The 18,652-nt window shown below is 48.2% G+C and overlaps 4 protein-coding genes across 4 annotated transcripts; all 4 read right to left on the bottom strand.

Moving 5' to 3' along the window:
• Positions 1-1,392: 1,392 nt before the first annotated feature.
• BC939DRAFT_395773 (P-loop containing nucleoside triphosphate hydrolase protein) lies at positions 1,393-5,447 on the bottom strand (the record flags this gene model as incomplete). The annotated part of the gene is made up of 4 exons (XM_051552243.1): positions 1,393-2,006; positions 2,040-2,874; positions 2,982-3,276; positions 3,367-5,447. The coding sequence occupies 4 exons, from the start codon at positions 5,445-5,447 to the stop codon at positions 1,393-1,395; spliced, it is 3,825 nt and encodes a 1,274-aa protein (XP_051413512.1).
• A 1,346-nt stretch (positions 5,448-6,793) lies between these two features.
• Positions 6,794-8,229, bottom strand: BC939DRAFT_447511 (ribosomal L28e protein family-domain-containing protein). The gene is made up of 4 exons (XM_051555097.1): positions 8,135-8,229; positions 7,980-8,025; positions 7,177-7,858; positions 6,794-7,070 (listed from the first exon to the last, which is right to left on the bottom strand). Exons 1-4 carry the CDS (start codon positions 8,148-8,150, stop codon positions 7,050-7,052), a joined length of 765 nt encoding a protein of 254 aa, XP_051413513.1. The 5' UTR covers positions 8,151-8,229; the 3' UTR covers positions 6,794-7,049.
• A 20-nt stretch (positions 8,230-8,249) lies between these two features.
• On the bottom strand, positions 8,250-11,478 carry BC939DRAFT_447513 (uncharacterized protein). The gene is made up of 7 exons (XM_051555098.1): positions 10,750-11,478; positions 10,531-10,623; positions 10,261-10,422; positions 10,021-10,161; positions 9,747-9,920; positions 9,525-9,658; positions 8,250-9,436 (listed from the first exon to the last, which is right to left on the bottom strand). The coding sequence occupies exons 1-7, from the start codon at positions 11,218-11,220 to the stop codon at positions 8,449-8,451; spliced, it is 2,163 nt and encodes a 720-aa protein (XP_051413514.1). The 5' UTR covers positions 11,221-11,478; the 3' UTR covers positions 8,250-8,448.
• Positions 11,479-12,832: 1,354 nt separating this feature from the next.
• Positions 12,833-18,442, bottom strand: BC939DRAFT_527811 (uncharacterized protein). The gene is made up of 6 exons (XM_051561433.1): positions 18,123-18,442; positions 17,691-17,978; positions 16,504-17,591; positions 14,958-16,394; positions 14,181-14,865; positions 12,833-14,085 (listed from the first exon to the last, which is right to left on the bottom strand). Exons 1-6 carry the CDS (start codon positions 18,156-18,158, stop codon positions 12,964-12,966), a joined length of 4,656 nt encoding a protein of 1,551 aa, XP_051413515.1. The 5' UTR covers positions 18,159-18,442; the 3' UTR covers positions 12,833-12,963.
• Between the last annotated feature and the right edge of the window lie 210 nt (positions 18,443-18,652).

Raw genomic sequence — 18,652 nt, forward strand, 5'->3', positions numbered from 1 at the left:
CTGTTCTCGACATACTCAGCTTGATTGATTGCTCGGCATTAATGAGTGCGGATGGTGGCGACCCTAGAACTCAAAATGTCGTCAGGGCGAAAGACGCACTGATAACCAAGGGGCTGTTAGCAGGGCCCTAGTCAGCATGTTCTGCTGATCTCACACATCAGAGTGAACGAGATAACCGTGATGGTACCTACAGCAAAGATTTGTCGCAATGTCGCCTGTGTTTGAGATGTCATGTACATGAATGATTTGATTATTCATTATTAGATCCCACGTTGACAACATGAGTGAACCTGCCAATGCCATGGATTATATGATTAGTCATTGTAGAAGCAAGAATGAGTCCAGCTCCTCATGGAAAAAATCATTCCTATTAATTGTCCCTGCAAAGTTGAATGATTCTGATTACATGAGCCATTTTCTCCGCCATGGATCGGACCAGACTTTTGAGTTTCGATGTAGTGCAACTCAGACGAAGGAGCAGAGCCTACCAGTGTTTTTTAACCAGTGATTATATCCATCTCCGAGAATGCTGGCCTCGTATAATTAGATGCAATTGAAGCACCTTCTGTTCAAACCAAAACCTGTAAAATTGTTTTTGACTAGGATGATCAGTATAAAACATTTTAAAACCAGCACCACGTTCATGATATAAACAGCAATCATGCGGTGCATTTTTATTGTCTCACAGAGTCTACAGACCAAATTCTGAAAGTTCGCCGCCAGTCGCCACTGCAGTGGACATAGGACTATCCTACAGCGAAAACAAGTGTCGTATAGAATAGTGAGCATGGTTCGACGTAGATACAATATAGAATAATTTATGTCTTCAACGGCCATGTAGATCTTAAGTGATATAAAATTAAAAGCCTCGCTATTTATGCCCATAAGAGAGATAAAGAGCACTGTCCCAAAGAAACTATTCGCGATCTCACACATGGAAAACTTCGCTGAGTCAATTCTTCGAACGAAAAAGAGAGAGAGTTATAATATTACGAGGGTAGATTAAAAAAGCCAAAATAATAATAAATGCTGCAGAGCAAAAATACAATAGCAGTGCCCAGCGCCTCGGGTATGTTGAGTCGAGACAAGACAGGCAGAACCTACAGCATGCGAGTTACTTGTGGTACCTATCCTAGAGTACTGGCCATTTACTTTGGCTCCTCACTACTGAATATCCTCGGTAGTATACCCCGCTACCGCGTGTCTCTAGTATTTTGAGGGTTCGTAAAAACCCCCGTTCTCACTGTCTAACGTCCTCAACATTTTCAAGAGCCAAAACGTTACCCACGATTAGGAGTTCTCATTGCAGATATTATCTTATTGCAGATATTATCTTATTGCTATTTCTTGTGGGCCTCATGTTACAATGTTCTTATTGTGTGAGGCAAGAACTCAAATTTCACCCGTTTGCTTCGCCAGTCTCCAAAACAGCGACTCTTCCTTCCTCTTCAGCAAAGCCCCCGGTGCCTCAAACTCCTGCACCCTTCCTTTCTCCAGTACCAAGATCTTATCGCTATCCATAATCGTCTTGATCCGATGCGCGATCGTCAGCACCGTCCGGTCCTTGAACTCTTCCCGAATCGTCCTCTGAATCAACTCGTCTGTCTCCACATCCACCGCTGCCGTTGCCTCATCCAGGATCAAAATCTTGGTCTTCCGGAGCAACGCACGGGCCAAGCAGATTAGTGATCGTTGACCAACTGAAAAATTCTCTCCGTTTTGTGCGACCTCATACGAGAGCCCACCCGGCATGGACGAGATGTAATCCTTCAAGTGCGCACGATCCAAGGCCGTCCACAACTCGGTATCTCTCATCTCGCTGAACGGATCCAGGTTCTCGCGGATGGTGCCGGCAAAGAGCGTAGGGTCCTGTGGGATAATCGCTAGATGCCTGCGCAGGTCCCGTAAACCTAGCGTTGAAATGTCGATTCCATCAATCGTAATCGACCCGCCATCACCAGACGCAGAGATTGCAGAGAGATGCTGGTCCTCCGGAGGTTTGGTGTCTTCTGCTTGATCACTAGCATACGCCCAGTAACTGTCTGCAGCCTCAATGATCCGGAACAGCGCCAGCGTGAGCGACGACTTGCCTGCACCTGTTCGACCGACGATCCCAACTTTTTCGCCGGGCTGCACATCAAATGACACATTTTTGAGCACCAAGTTCAGCCCCTCGCGGTACCTCGCCGAATAGTTTTTGAAAACAATATGTCCCTGATTTGGCCATGACTCAGGAACCCTCACGCCTGTGACCAATGGCGCCTCGGTGTTCCTGACCGAGTACTCGTGCACTCTCTCGACTGAGACCAGATCACTCTGGAACCGTGTAAAGATCCTCAGTAGCCATGTGACATGGTCGACCAGAACCAGTGTAAAGCTGAGCGCCAATCCGACCAAACTGGCTGAGAGATGATCCTTGTTCAAGACTGCCAACAATGCAGACATGAAGACCACGAACGTTGTCAGCAGCTCCAGACGATATTGCATCCATCGATTGGTCATGGACCATGCAAAGAACGCATTCGCATACTTGTCCACCTGCTCGGCATTCTCGTTAATAAACCGCTGCTGCAGCTTCATCGCTCGGATAGAAGTCGCGCCGTGCAGAGATTCGGAGAAATGCTGATAGATCGGGGACTTTGTGACGGACTCTAGGCGCTTGAGGATGTTGGACGTGCGAGAGTAGTACTTTTGAACAGCCCAGTAGAAAAGCGCCAGTGGGGGTATTGAGAGCATGAAGGCTGGAGTCGCAAAGGAGATGATCACAAGGTTACCGATCAGGTTGCAGGCGCTGAGGATTGTTTGGTGCAGTGAGAAAGGGATAGATTCATCGATTCCTGCTACATCTGAAGAAAACCGGTTCAAGATGCGTCCCTGTCTATGAGAGTGATTATATCATTCGAAAGTGTAAAAAAATATATCAGTGGGGGTCGTTTTAGAAAATATCAAAGCAAAGTACACGCGAAAGAAAAGGGAAGGACATACGGAATCGAGTCAAAGAAAGACATGGGCAACCGCATAACACGTTCGAGCGCATCATTATGCAGTACTATTGAGGCCTGAGTGCACGCCGTCACCTTGAAGACATAGGTCAGGCATGTGTCCGCTGCCACGTAGGCCAGTACCAATAACGCATAGATACCCAAGAAATAGGAAGTCGACTGGTTTGTCGAACTTGACAAGCGGATCCAATGCTCAAGCCACAAAGGAACGCTCAGCTGGAAGCACTCCCAGATAATGAACAAAATCATTGTGACCGTAAAGTAACAGTAGGTCCTGAGAACGTAAGAACATTGTATGCGCATTGGTTAGTGAACAACCAAAGAGTCTCATCAATAAAGAAGATAGTAAGCGAGCTAGACATACATAGCCTTGCAGTAGGTGGCGAAGGTTTTCCATTGAACGGTGACGCCCTGGACGTGCTCCTCCGCGATCAGCTCGCCACCACTTTTTCCTTTAGCATCCTTGGCCTCGACCGCCACCACAGTTCCAGTCTCCGCCTCTCCATCCGATGTGGTTATTAAATTCGAACTCGAAGTTGGCGTGGAAACAGAGGTAGAGGAGTCCAGGTTCATGGTCTTGTCCATCAACGCGTCGTCAGCCTTGGACGTCTTGCCGGTCTTCGATGTTGCTTTCTTGGGGTTTTCTGCAACGGAGAAGTCCTTGATGAGATAATAGAATGCATCCCGAGCACTCATTAACGCGCGGTAGTCGCCAGCCTCAGTAATCCGTCCATTCTTGACAACTAGGATATGATCCACCTGCTCAAGGTGGTGAATACCATGAGTGACAATAACACGTGTCTTGTGGCTCAACATTCCTTTAGGACCGATAAGATGTTCCCAGAGATGTTGATCGACATGGGCATCGACAGCGCTGAGCGGATCGTCGAGCAAATATATGTCCGCATCCTGATATACAGCACGAGCAAGTGAGATGCGCTGCTTCTGGCCTCCAGACAAGTTGATGCCGCGCTCTCCAATCTCTGTCAAATCTTTTGCGACGAGAATTTCGATATCGGGCAGCAATCCACAGGCGTTCAGGATACGGTCGTATTTCTGCTGGTCAAAGGGCTTGCCAAAAACGATGTTCTCCCTTAAGGTCGCGTTTACGATCCAAGCCTGCTGGGGAACGTATGCAATCGAACCAAACACCTTGACCGAGCCGTGGCGTTTATACATCTCGCCAATCATCGCACTCAAGAGAGACGATTTGCCTTGACCGACACGACCAACAACGGCTGTGAGACTGGATCGGGAAATAGACACGTTGATGTCGAAGAGAGTTGGCTCGATTGCCTTCCTGGCGTCCTCTGACAGTAGAGCGGTCGTTTCTGTGTCCTCAGTGGTAGAATATGCCTGGTCTGAGAAATCGTGGCCAGGATTCCATGCGAGCGTGGCGCCGGCGATCTGGATGACAGGCGTCCAAGTGTCATGCGGAAGTTCGTTAATGTGCAAGACGGCCGTGCAGTCCATTTCTTCCTTCAATAAGAATCCTTGGACGCGGCGCATAGCGACCCGGAGACCAATCGTCGCCTCGATAAGCATAGACATGGCGCTAATTGGTCTGTTCAGCATAGCAAAAAGCGCAATCGAGACAAATATGGTCTGGGCATTGATCTCCCCAGGCGTGTGTCCGGGACCGCCGATGGTTGCATAGACTGAAAAGCTTACAAACGCCACGAGCAGCGGTAAGCACGAATAGAGGATGGTGAGGTAAGTGTCGACCGTGCCAGCCCGTCTAAGGAACGACACCTCCTTATCCCTGACCGTGAGCACCTTCTGCTGGAATGCCTCGACATAGGAATACAACTTGATAATCTTGATGTTTGCGAGGATTTCGGTCATGAGCCTCACACGGCTGTCTTGAGCCTGCATCTTGCCGCTTTTGATAGAGTCCATGAACCCTCCAGCCCAGCCCTGAATTGGCACATTCATAAGCAGGATGGCCATTCCACAGAATACAGACCAGCCGATCAGGTCGTATAACATGACAGTCGCAACGATGAATTCGATAGGGATGGAAACCCACATAATCATCCAGACTAGATTTGTGATCCATTTCTCAGCGTCTGTTGACATGTAGTTTGTGATCTCGCCGCTTGTCGCGCTCTTGCGGGCGCCAGGCGAGAGAACGAGCGACTTTCGGTAGATCATTCCAACGAGGGCCGATCGGATACGCACGGAGGTCTCGACGGTCCGTGCGTAAAACTGTCCCATAATTATGGAGAGCGTAATACTAACTGCAAGCATACAGAGCGCCAGGGCGATGCCATGAGCCTTGGAATCGGAATCCGACGGAGATTCGAGAAAGATCAGGATTTGTCGCAAGAGTGCCGGTTGGACGAATTGGAGCAATGCCCTCAGGATATGCAAGATGGCCAGACTCGTCAGCTCCCTCCAAAACGTTCTGAGGATTACCCACATCAGATTGGGCTCCTTCCGCATCGTAGCCTTGTCGGTATGAGTTACTGAGATCAAGTTTTTCTTTAGCCGGTTTGATGTCTTGATTTCCGCAACGTGCCTGGTCCACTGAAGGAAAAGCAACTGGTAGGGACCTTCAAGGGTCTTCAGGTGGGAGGGCATCATATCCTGAATATCGTTCATTTTAAGCGGCTGACGGAAACCCAGTGAAATGAGTGCCTGCATGTAATTGAACGTCCATCTGGAGAAAATGTTGGCTTTGTCGAATCTGCTGGCGCCGCTTTCTTTTTGTACGCTTGTCCGACCTCGGGGCCATGTCTCAAAGACAAATGAAATGGCGATGGAGGTGAGGTAATGGGACCGAAAATAGAACTCTGAAAGATTAACGTCTGTTGGATCCTGGAGGCGGTATAAAGAGATGAGTCTGGGGAGGCTGAAAGTTAGGGAGACTAACTCAAAGACGAGAATCAGACTGGAAGAGCGAATCTTGTATAATGACTCGAGACTGTTCAAGCGAATCGCAAGCACCTAGAGTTGATAAAGAGTGTCAGTATTTGATGAAAGACGGCGTGTTGACAGGACCATGCATAATAGCAATTATGGACGTCATGCTGTTTTCTTACCCAAGCGACGATTAGGGACAGTGTGGCAAATAGTTCGGAGGTTAACAGGCCGTTGGTGCTAGAAAGAATGCGTCCCAGAAGTATCATAAGGGTGCCAGAGAGGGCGACCTGTGATGGCCAGTAGAGGATACTGACGCGACCAAGTGCATGTGGATGGCAGTATTTGCGAAGATGTCTTGCCCTGATTAGGAAAGCGATGGACGCGATAATTGCAGGAATACCGAAGAGAACCGTATCCTGAAAGCAAGACGTAAACGAAATTTGGTCATCGGCGATGGGGCCCTATAAAGTACTCGATGAAATGTTAAGGATAAAATGATCCTGATCATTATTTCGGATTATCGTGTACTCCCGAGCTACAAGACATGAGAGACTTACCCATCCTGCTGTGTCGCACCACGAGGAGGAGGATGGATGTAATGGTGAGGGTATCGATGTCATGTCTAAGAGAGGAGGGGTGATATGAATGAGTATCGGATCATCTCTTTAAATACGGTCGAATTTGCGGGGCTCTGGCCGTTTGGGCGAAATACAATTCCTGCGGATTTTTCGGGTGCCTGTTCACCAGTTATATTGACCAATCACATTGCCCCGTCTTCCTTTATGTGTCCCTGGGCCTCATCCTGTCTATGAGACCCGCAGTAATCTAAGTTTTGTACTCGCATTCATGTACAAATTCCTGGCCACCTATCTTTTTACCATAACACAAGGATGCGCAGAGGATCTGAAGCACATTGGTGTTCGTTTGTTCGATAACATTGTATTTTTCCTTTAGTCATCTTCCATGAATAAGCCCTCTATCAAACGCTCTATATTACGACTCATGTTCACCATATGCCGTTCTTGTGCAAACTTATAGCTCATATCTGTCTAGGCAACAGCATAGTGTGGATCCTGATTGCAAGCACATATAATGAATGCGTGTCATGATCGGTATCGATGATTAAATACTTGAAAATGCTCCGTTTAATGCTTGCTGTGTGATAGTAAAATGGTAATATGCTTAAAGCTCCACTGTCTCGTGCTATCAGTGTTACAAGGACGAGAAAAAGCGGACAAATACCAGTGTTAGTAGCTACTTCTTTGCAATAGCCAACGAGCGAAAACAAAAAGAGAATAACGCCTTTTACCTCGTATTCCTTCTCGAACATGTCCTCCATGTCCTCTTCATCCTCGCTCTGGTCCGACACAAACTCACGCTCCTCGTCCTCTTCCTCCTCGTCCTCCTCTGCCTCTGACTGTGAATCGTCCTCGTCTGTCTGATCACTATCGACCTCCAACTCGCCCTTCTCACCCTCCAAAACCTCCTTCCAGACGTCCTCGTGTACGTTCAAGGGCGCGTCGCCGTAAGCGTGTGACTTCAAACGATCCAATAGCTCCTTCTCAATGGCCTTGTCCAACCGTGCGGCAGCCTCAGCCTTGGCCTCTCTCCTTGCCTCCCTGCGCTCGACCTTCTTCTTGATACCAACCAACTTGGGCCTCTCATCCGCCTTCAGTTTCAGCTTCCTCATCTTAATCAGGTATTGTGTGATTTTTGTCAGCCTCTGCTTGCATTTGTGAACCGAGAAGTTGGGCCAGTAAATCAGCTCCTTGTCAATCTGCTCCAGTGCCTGCGCATAGTTCTTCGATAGCTTGATCTTCTCCCACATCTTCGCAGGCGAGTGCGCACGCTCGGGCGTCTTCACAAACAGGTAGATGACTCCGTTCTGCTCACGCACTGTAGCATAGCGTGAGTTGGCAAGAGGGCATGACTGTCGGTTGCAAAGACCGGTCGCGTTGTATTCGTTCCTGCAAAAGTTTCCTGTCGCTGTCCTGGAAATTGAAACAACGCACAAGTGGCGAAAGCCAAGGATTAGTCTCCTGTTATCGCTAAGATGACTCCAAATGCTACCTCACTGCTGATTGCCAAAATATAGGAGGTGCGTTGACGTACTTGACTTTGTATGAGCAGAACTGCTGGTTGATAACCTGCCAGATAACTATTGTACAGCAAGGGAGAAGGCAGCGCGGAGTAAGTTAGGAGTGCGAAAAAAAGATGAAAGCAGTTGGAGTAGGGGTAGCACCAATCGAATAAAGATAACGACTAACCCTCGTCCGTGTTCATTATGAGTATCAAAAGTTGTCGGCAGGGAGGAAAGTGGGATGGTGGTCGATTATGATTCACAACGAGTGAAAGGTTGATGCACAACTGCTCTCTTTAAGTCGTCGATGTTTATTTTCTTTTCTTTTTTTTCTAAAGCTAGTCGCAGTCACATTCTATAAGACTTAAGGGTTTCATTTATTCAGATTTTTTTTAAAAGTACACAGGGTCTTAACCCCTGAAGAGTCCATGAGGACAGGAAGCGGAAGCACGGAGAATCTGACAGCAAGGCTAGATATTACTGTCGTATACAAGTGCCATTTCAATCCGCCCTAATATCGTAGTTGAGGATTTTTTCATCACCGCTGGCGGTTCTGCGTTCCCGCAGAGTGTCTCGTTGTTGCCGTCGCTGAAGATCTTGACACGACCAGACCTGATTCTCTAGACTTCCCCGCCGGCTTTGATCATTTGACCTCGGAAATGCATCTCCTGATAAACCATCGGATGAAACCGCAGAAGGCCGAGGCGATCCGAGTTCCATTGAGGACGTTGCTGCTGCTGCTGTGCTCGCTGAGGATAAGAAGGGGGAAGACTGTGCCTGTGTCGGCTGGCTCATTGCCAGGCTCTCTGCAATGGCCCTCCTCAGATCTTCGTCCTCGTCATATTCAGAACCGTCGTCAGAACGACTCCGTTGTAATGGGTAGGGCGTATGAGATTGGGGCTGGTGACGTGTATGATGACCATGGGAATGGTGTTGCGACTGATAGGTATGTCCATTATAATCGTCATCATCCTGTGTAGGATCCACGACCTCTACTGTAATCCGTGGGAATCCAAGTCGACTGAGCCAGGGTTGTTGTTCAGAATTGAACGCAAAGAGTTGATGGCCAGTGCTGGAGCGGTTGCTGTTTGTGCCCGTGACGAGGTGGTGGGTGCTACTAGAGGGCGAAGAGTTGGTCGAGGGAAGAGGCGCTGCAGATTGCGATGAAGGGGTGGCAGTGGAGGAGCCTCGCCTACTGCTTTGTTGGCTAACATTGATATTAACATTGCTAATCGATGATCCCTCCATGTCGGTGTCTGCTGCAGGAAATCCCCTTGCAGTATCAATGTCCGATCCATTCGATTCTGTCTTTGAGACCAGCGATCGCCGACACGTCGGACAAGAACTGTGGTGTTCCAGCCATGATCGAATGCAGAACAGATGAAAGATATGTCCGCAGGGGAGGACTTTGGCAGATGCCATGCTGTCCCTGCAGATTGCACAATCGTCGCTGTAATCCGCGAGCTGCTTTTCTGTCGCCGATGGATATCTAAACGGCAAAGGAATGACATGTCAGATAGTGCCCAACTAGAAATGATATCATTGATGTTAGAAAGCGTCAATGACCATTCTCATACAATGCCTGCATGTTGCTTAGAGCCTGCCGGTAGGCTTGATGGCCTGCGATCTTTTTCCGTAGGTTGTTGAAGACACTCCTCATGTTCAAGAATAGGACCGCATCGATGAGGGTAAATGAGATTCCGTGTAAATACTATCCATCAAAAAGAACTCCGGTGTATCAATAGGTCATTCTTTGCATATACATTCCAGACAGAAGCGATGATCTATCCTGCAATTACCATGATGTGCAGATAATGTCCAAGAGTGGTAACCAGAATCATGGTGTCCGTGACGAACTCGATGTAGTACTGGACTATCCGTCGCGATTCACATGGTCCCTGCCGTGATAGGTCTCCCAGATGCATGACATATTTAACAAATGTTTGAATTGTATCCAGGAACAGTGTGAAGCACTATACAAATAAGGGAGAACAGTATCAGCATCTGAGATACCATAAACGACGCACTTGAGTTCAGATGTCATTGCCCACAGCAAGAAGATAAAAACTATACCTCGAACGACAGGAGCAGAAGCATTGAGCGGAAGACTGAGATGCAGATAATAAACCAAGCAATGTTAGATGCCAGGATCATGGTGAGCATGGTCAGTATCTTGACATGTACTTTGATGGGGATATTAGGCGACACAGTCAGCTAGAGTGCAATCAAACAAATCAAGTATAAGTTTCGGCGATTCGGCTGTTGGTATTAAGGCTATGTCGGGGTACATTAGGCGGCAGCGGTTTTGCCTACATATTCAAATCGGTCTCGACACAGCATGCTAAACACACGCAGGAACCCCAGTATGGTAAACCATGCTGTCCAGATCAGCAACTCCTCCCAGCGAGGCTCCAGAATTGCTCCGACAAAGACAACCTTGAAGAGGAGAAAGTTAAGCGCCCTGTCATACATGTGCTAGAAGGGCACAGTCGGCGAGGTAGAGTGTTAAGGTCGGAAGACAAGTCACACGATACTTTATCCAAATCGTCGAGTGCTGTCTCTTCTGTTCAATGCATTTTTTACCTGGCGTTCGATCACACGCAGGTCGCCAAAGAACGTTCTCAACAAGAGCCGGCCCGTCAAGAACGCTAGACAAAACGCCATGTTGGTGAAGACCTACAAGTCACAGGACGCAATATACACGGCACATGGAGCTGTAAGCAATTAAAGCAGTCGAAGCCATGCTTCAGTGACGAGTGGTGTGAGAAAGAGAGAGGTCGAGTAAAAAGGCTCTCAACTCACCAAGACACACAGCTTTTCGTTCTGAAGATATGACAGGATAACTTGTAATTGCAATAGCACGGCGGGTGAGGGTGTCCTGAACTTGAGATATCGCTCCGCTAGCATAGCCTGGAAGACCGAGGGGCGGAACCCATTGCCTATGCCAGCAGCACCGCCAAGCAGTCGGCTGTGCTCAGTGCTGTCGACCCCCGCCGTCACAAGTTGAGCGCCGTTCTTGGCAAGGTCGACAAGGTCGGCTGGGTTGCTGTGGAGGAGACTGTTCAGAGCCGAGTCGGGTGATGATTGTGGGAAGGATGACTCTGGGACAAAGGGTCGGACATCCTTGAGGATGGGCTCGAGGGACTTCAGGAGGCCGAGGTTGAGAAAAGAGGATGGGGTGTGAAAGAGCGATTTGTGGGATGAGTAGGCGATGGCTACCAGGGTAGCCGTGAGGGAGATGAGCGAATAGCGGTTCAAGTCGAGGAATCGCATCCCGAGAAGTCGAATGAAAGTCGAATGGGAATCGGGTTGGTGGCAATGAAAAGGAACAAAGGGTGACAAAGACAAAAGGAAGCGTGCGAAGGAGATGGAATGAGTATGCCAGGCCAGGCACCAAAAGGGCTTGCCAAAAATAGGTCGTCTATACCCACGATCTCTAAATGAACAGCTTGACGTCGATTGCGCATTTCTGAGCCGAGCCCTCTTTCCGTATGCAGAGCGAATAAAGAGCACAGCACAGGAATACTCAATGGGTCAATGAACCTTGGTGTGCACACAACAGAAGGAACCACTGAGCGCCGACAAAGAAAAATGAAGTGTCATTATCTCTTCACCCATTACCTGGCTAAAGCATCTTCGAAAGGACGCCTAGCTGGCCATGAACTGAATGGGCACCAGACGACCCATGACTGCTCTCATCGTCTGATCGGTTCGAGACTTACTGATCATATCGCGAATTGGGGACCAGACAGTGCTACCTACTGTAACAGTTACGCATCGCAGGCTCACAAATATATCTTCCACGTGTGAAAGATATGTGGGACCACGCCTCCATACCCGGGGAGTATTTATTAGATAAATACTAGGTCAAGTCAAAGATCTTGAAGAGAGCATACAACTGCCCTGAAATTGGCAGGATTGTATGGCCCTTGATTAGTCTTTCGTGAAGGCTGCTTCTAATTCCCCATGACGAAAGGTGAGGCGGAAATGGACATGTATCGCTATTGTATTGTTCTTTCACGCGTTGCGTAGCCAGTACACTTTTTTGAAGTCATTGTTTTGGACGAGAAAATCAAGTCGCACATTTTCATTCAATGTCGTCCATAAGGACTGAAATCGACTGCCGCCAGTGAGTGCTTCATCGAGGTAACCATTGTCCTTCTTTTAATGCAATGCTACATTTGTTTCGTAGTGGGCCGCCATCTATCACGCTTCGATGTATGCACGTTGACCGTTAAGATATCCAACTTTATTTCTACTTTGAGGGTCCAATGCACCATACACCCATCTTCCCTCTTTCTTTTTCTCCCTATCTCCGTTAATATAAATAGTGGTGAATAGTGGTTCAAAAGGGACTATTGATAGTATAGTCTTCAAGCCCTATTATCGAGGTCGAGATCGCTGCAAACCAAGAGACAACCTCCAAGGAAACTTTCAAAGGAAATCGACAGCTAGCCCTCGAGACGCGTCTCTGCAGGGCCAGATCAAGGCGAAATACACTGTTCATATCAAGGAGCCAGAGCTCCCACTTTTACAAGCGAGAAAAAGGACTTCCTGATCTTTTCTTTACCATGCAAGGAAGTGAAGGGGACATAGCTTGTCTCGCCTAGTTCGTCTTTGCGAAGGAATGTGAGCTGCACAGCGCTTCAACCGTATCCGGCTTATCTTATCGCAGTATCCGGGATGCCATTTATGGGCCTCTAATCCCTATGTGTAACAGGAGAAGTAGTAAGAATGGCATTTCAGATAGAACTCGGTCGGACCGTCCCGCAAGGAATGGAAAATCGCTCTTCAAGTGAGATTTAATCTGGTAGTTGACGGTGAGAGATGACCGCTGCATAGTTGTGCTTTCAGGTGCGCTTCCAGCAGCCCTGGAATGAACTCACGCATTTTCGAGTCAAAACTCTTCTTTAGCACCAATTGCCATACTAATAATGAAAGTTTCCGCGTACCCGGTATACGAATCATGAATTTATTGTTCAATTCTATTTTTCCTTTACTGTGTATAGATGCGACTCAAATCTCGCCTGCCTGCTCCGCCAGTCTCCAAAACAGCGACTCTTCCTTCCTCTTCAGCAAAGCCCCCGGTGCCTCAAACTCCTGCACCCTTCCTTTCTCCAGTACCAAGATCTTATCGCTATCCATAATCGTCTTGATCCGATGCGCGATCGTCAGCACCGTCCGGTCCTTGAACTCTTCCCGAATCGTCCTCTGAATCAACTCGTCTGTCTCCACATCCACCGCTGCCGTTGCCTCATCCAGGATCAAAATCTTGGTCTTCCGGAGCAACGCACGGGCCAAGCAGATTAGTGATCGTTGACCAACTGAAAAATTCTCTCCGTTTTGTGCGACCTCATACGAGAGCCCACCCGGCATGGACGAGATGTAATCCTTCAAGTGCGCACGCTCAAGCGCCTCCCAAAGCTCTGAATCGGGCGCCTGGCCAAATGGATCGAGATTGTCACGTACAGTGCCAACGAACAAAGTAGGGTCTTGAGGGATGATGGCCAGATGCTGGCGCAACTGCTCTAGGCCAAGCGTGGAAATGTCAATTCCGTCGATCCAGATCGATCCTCCATTCTCCTCCACCTGCACTTTCTCCAGCTCCACAAGCATCCTCTTGTTTTTTTCTGAAGTGATAGATTCATCAGCATCCATGTCCGATCCGTTATGGCTCGCTTTCGCCCAGTGGCTATTCGCAGCCTCAATGATCCGGAACAGCGCCAGTGTCAATGATGATTTTCCTGCTCCCGTCCTACCAACAATCCCGACCTTCTCACCTGGCTGGACCTCAAATGATACATTTCTGAGGACCAAGTCCATTCCTTGGCGGTACCGCGTCGAATAATCCTTGAAGGCAACGTGACCCTGCGATGGCCAAGCATCGGGGACTTGGACATCCGTAAAGTTGGGTGCTTCCTGGTTCTTGTTGCAGTACTCATCGATCCTCTCGACGGCAACCATCTCGAACTGAACTTCACACATGCAGCGCACCAGCCAGCAGATATCTTGAGTGATGTTCAAGGCGTATGAGAGCGACATGCCAACCATACTGGGGTCAAGTTTGTTCCTGTTCAAGACTGCAAACAAAGAAGCTGCCAACACAATGAGTGATCCGAGAGCTTCTAAGCGAGCATTCTAATTCCGATGAAACAACAATAAATATTTTAAAACCTCATGTATGAAAGAACAAGCGCAAAATAACCATATAAAAAAAAAAGGAGTGCACATACCAACCACCTGTTGCCAACAGACCAGACGAAGTGCGCATTCGACGACTTGTCTGACCTAGTAGCATTCTGCTGAATAAACTGCTCATGGCATTGCATAGCCCGAATGGTCGATACTCCTGATAAGGTCTCTGAGAAGTGTTGGTACATGGGCGATTTTGACACGGACTCAATTCGCTTGAAATTGCGGGACGATGCGACATAGTACCTCTGTAGTAATATAAACACAACAACGACGGGGGGAACAATTGTCAAGAATATGGGTGTAGTTATAGCGATGACAATGACGCTGCCCAGGACAGACCCCCCACAGAAGAAAATGTCGTGAAAAGACCAAGGCAACTGCTCATCGATGCTGAAGCAGTCCGAAGAGAACCGGTTCACGATGCGGCCCACTGGCGTAGTGTCGAAGAAGGACATGGGTAGGCGTAGGACATTGTTGAGTAGATTATTATGGAGTCGTTCCGATCCCCTGACACCGGCGGTGACCATGGCTGTGTACGAAGTCCAGACGATGAGGATCATGTACGAAACCACAAGTACAGCATATATTCCCATGAAGTAGCTGGTACCGTGAAAGGAGGTCTCGGCGACTTTGACCCAGTTCTGCAGCCAAGAATTGGTTCCAATCTGACAGCATTGGATGACAAGGAATAGGAACAGAACCTGGATTACATAGCGATATGATCTATTTGGACCATATGCAAAGGAAGCAAATAGTTGAGTACACTGAACAAACATATGGAACATGGCCGCCTTGAATGATTAACGTCAACTTACACAGCCTTGGCATATATCCGGTAGATGTCCCATTGAATACTTCCGACCTGCATGACTTCCTCTTTGATCAAATCCGCATTGTCGTCCATTTTTTCATCCATATTTTCGAGCTTCTCGTTGTGAGTGACAATTATTGCAGGCCCTGTCTCAATATCATTGATGGTCTCCTCTTCGCTTTGAGAATCGTCCTGTTCCTTTCGCGCCTCCTTGACAGAGTAGTCCTGAATCAGCCGGTAGAACGAACTCTTGGCATTCAAAAGCTCCTGGTACTGACCCACCTCCGTGATGGAACCGTTCTTCAAGACCACGATCTGATCCATCTCGCTCAAGTGATGGATTCCATGTGTTACCAACAGCCGCGTCTTGTCCTTGAGCAACCCGCTGGGCCCGATAAGGTTTTGCCATAGGTGTTGGTCCACATGGGCGTCAACTGCACTCAGAGGGTCATCTAAAAGGTAGATATCCGCATCCTGATATGCCGCTCGAGCCAACGAAACTCGTTGCTTCTGTCCTCCCGACAGGTTGATGCCACGCTCTCCAATTTCAGTTGAATCTCCAGCGGGCAACATGTCGATATCTGGAACTAATCCTGCTGCGTGGACGATACTGTCATACTTTTCCTGATCTAGCTCAGCTCCAAATAAGATATTGTCTTTCAAGGTCGCGTTCATGATCCAGGCTTGTTGTGGAGCATACGCTATGCGTCCCGAGATTCTGACACGACCCTGTCGTTTATACATGTCGCCGATCATAGCATGGAGCAAAGACGACTTGCCCTGTCCAACTCGACCAACAATAGCCGTTAGATCACCCTTGTAAGCCGATAGATTGATTCCCTTGAGAGTTGAATCGTAATTGCGTTCCACGGGCGTCGAGCACATTGGCTCAGGTAGACCGGCCTCTTTGGCCTCCTTTGCAGCTTGCCTCTGCTTTCTAGCTTCTTTTTTCTCTCGGTTTCTGCTCTGTTTCTCGGTTTCGACTCCAGGTCCTTCCTTATCCCATGCAAAAACCCCATCCTGGATCTTGACTACAGGCTGCTGATTTGAAGCCATTGCAGCTGCGAAAGAATGAGAAGACACATCGTCATCTCTTTCGATCTGATCATCGTTCAGTTCTTCCTCGAGTAGATACTTTTGAATACGGCGTGTTGCTACAACGAGCCCGACTGTCTCTCCGGTGATATGTGAGAGCATACCGATTGGACGATTGAGGAGTCCAAAGAGGGTAATGGAGACGAAGATGACCTGGGGGTTGATATCCCCGCGTGTTCCACCAGGTCCACCGACAGTGGCGTAGATACTGAAGCACACGAGGGCCATTAGAAGCGTCAATGAGCTGAACATAATAGTCATGAAAGAAAAGGCGACACCCATCTTGCGAAGGATAGACAGTTCCCGGTTCCTGAAGACTGCCACTTTAGCGAGAAACGAAGACTCCCTAGAGAATGAATAGCAATGGAGTCAGTAAGGAATTGGGGAAGTAGCGCTTCATATCAGTGGAACGGATTTTTAGCCGACTTCATTATGGTGAGTAGAGACAAACTTACCATCCATAGAGCTTAACGATTTTCATGTTCGACATCAGCTCGCTCGTCAGTCGAATGCGATTGTCCATCGCCTCCAATTTCTGATCCTTCGCCACTGAATAAAACGTCGCCATCCATGTCTGAAATGGTGCCACTGCAATAATTGTTCCTAGTCCTGCAAGAGCTGCCCATCCAAGTTGTCGATATAGTAACCAAAGAGCAATGCAGATCTCGAATGGTATAGATCCCCACATGGGAAGCATTGGTAGCGCCTCGGACCATCGCTCGGCATCAACTGACATATGATTATTGATCTCTCCGGGCGTCTGTGTCTGCCTAGCCGCTGGGGAAAGCCTCAGAGCCTTTCGATAGATCATCGACACCAACGCCGCGCGAGCTTCGATTCCCATATTCGTGACCAACTGGTAGTACTGTCCTTCCAGCAATGCACTTGCAACCGTAGAAAGGAACATTCCAAAGGAAAGAATGATCCCCAAAGACACAGGCTTTGGAGTTTCGGTCGAGTAGGATCCGACAAATCCCATTAAACTGTCCATCAATACGGGGCCAACAAAGACCAAAGCAGAAGACAGGGCCCTGTAAACGAGGATCGGTATCCACTGCGAGTGGTAAGAACTCAGGACAAGCAGCAGCAGACTAGGTTCTTTGCCATGGGCTCTGCGATTGGCGACATGATGATCCCATTGGCTAGAGAGATGTGAATAAGAAAAACGGGTCCTGATCCTGTGTGGCATCATATCCTGAATATCAGCCTGTTGCAGAGGTTGCTTGTAGCCCAGGGAGATGACATGCTGGAGGTAATGGAACCAATATCGAGAGAAGATATTGGCCTTGTCATAAGGGCTTGCATCACTTTGCTGTTGGACCTGTGTTCTTCCGCGGGGCCAGGCTTCGAAGGTGAAACCAAGAAGAATGAGTCCGAAGTAGGCGTAGTAAAGTTCATTAGAGGAAGGAGTCGAACGAATACTACTCAAGGTGCGAGTAGTGATAGCTCCGGCAACGACGGAGACGGTGTAGTAAGAAAAGATGGCAGTTGACGATCGGATCTCGTACTTGTGCTCGAGGGTGTTAAGCATGGCAGCGAGTATCTACATGGAAACAATGTGTTAGGACAAGGGCACTTTGATTGGTGGTATAAATTTAGCATATATCCGCAGTTTGTATTCGATCAAATAAAGTTTACATACCCATGCAGTGCCCATGGACGCATTGGCGAGGACAGTTGCAGGGGAGTGATCAGCCTCGCTTCCCAGCAGACCTGCTCTTACGAACAGAACTAAAGCAGCAGCCAGCATCAGTACCTGTGCAGGCCAAAAGAGGGCATTGGTGCGTCCGAGTCCGTGTGGTTTCCCGTGTCGATAGAGGGAGACTGTCCGATGGCAGAATACGAGAATAGCGAGACAGGCGGGTAGTGATGCAAGGATGGTATACTCGAAGCATAGCGTCAAATCGATGCGATCGGTGCTGGCGGGACCCTATGGTAGCGAAAAAACAGAGTGAAGTAAAACGAAGTGGAGTGGAGCGGGAATAAGGTTTGTTGCAGTGAGAAGAGGGCACAAAAAACTGATAGATCATACATGCTAAAATCCATGTCACCATCGTATGGAGTCGAATCTTACCCATCCTTCATGATCTCGGCAGTACCCCGCGCTCATTATGAAAGACGGATGGAAACGAGTGTGAAAAAAGTGAATGCAAATGCAGTTGGGGCGAGGAACTGTTATGGAAGTGAAGATAAAGGTGGAGGTGCAGGTAAGAGCGAAGGAAATAAACGCCTTTAACAATGGGAACCGGTGCCAATCAAAATAACTTGTTGTACATTGATAAAAGTGATATGATTAGCAAAATATGTGTGCGGAATCACAAACAAAAAGAGTAACATGTCAACGCTTTTATACTGCCGACATTTATGAAAGATCTTCCAATGCATTTGTTGTTGTCTAGACTGTGAATGCGCCACTGGGCGGAATAATTTTTTAAGGAACATATTGTTGGCTGATCTGTTCTTCGGTCCTGCACCAGAGACTCATTCTGTAGCAAAGGGGGTGATGAAGAGGCAGTTACAATCGGGATCCGAAACCTGTTCCGTGCTGTCCATTTTTTTTTTTTTGGAATCGTGCCCTTGACGATTGTATCGAGTGTGTATTCG

Source organism: Gamsiella multidivaricata, assembly GCF_025024155.1.
Source record: "Gamsiella multidivaricata strain RSA 2152 chromosome Unknown BC939scaffold_23, whole genome shotgun sequence".
NCBI lineage: Eukaryota > Fungi > Mortierellomycota > Mortierellomycetes > Mortierellales > Mortierellaceae > Gamsiella > Gamsiella multidivaricata.

What these genes read in the sequence shown, in the direction of transcription:
- BC939DRAFT_447513 (XM_051555098.1), bottom strand. Translation starts at nt 11,220, where the DNA reads ATGCGATTCCTCGACTTGAACCGCTATTCGCTCATCTCCCTCACGGCT. An exon ending in TGCGTGTGATCGAACGCCAG is followed by an intron (nt 10,423 to 10,530) that starts GTAAAAAATGCA and finishes GTGCCCTTCTAG; the next exon opens with CACATGTATGACAGGGCGCT. An exon ending in CTAAGCAACATGCAGGCATT is followed by an intron (nt 9,437 to 9,524) that starts GTATGAGAATGG and finishes TTTGCCGTTTAG; the next exon opens with ATATCCATCGGCGACAGAAA.
- BC939DRAFT_527811 (XM_051561433.1), bottom strand. Translation starts at nt 18,158, where the DNA reads ATGAGCGCGGGGTACTGCCGAGATCATGAAGGATGG. An exon ending in ATCGTTAAGCTCTATGGATG is followed by an intron (nt 16,395 to 16,503) that starts GTAAGTTTGTCT and finishes TTCATTCTCTAG; the next exon opens with GGAGTCTTCGTTTCTCGCTA. An exon ending in CTGTTGGCAACAGGTGGTTG is followed by an intron (nt 14,086 to 14,180) that starts GTATGTGCACTC and finishes CATCGGAATTAG; the next exon opens with AATGCTCGCTTAGAAGCTCT.
- BC939DRAFT_447511 (XM_051555097.1), bottom strand. An exon ending in TTCTGCTCATACAAAGTCAA is followed by an intron (nt 7,859 to 7,979) that starts GTACGTCAACGC and finishes TTCAATTTCCAG; the next exon opens with GACAGCGACAGGAAACTTTT. An exon ending in TGTTCGAGAAGGAATACGAG is followed by an intron (nt 7,071 to 7,176) that starts GTAAAAGGCGTT and finishes TAACACTGATAG; the next exon opens with CACGAGACAGTGGAGCTTTA.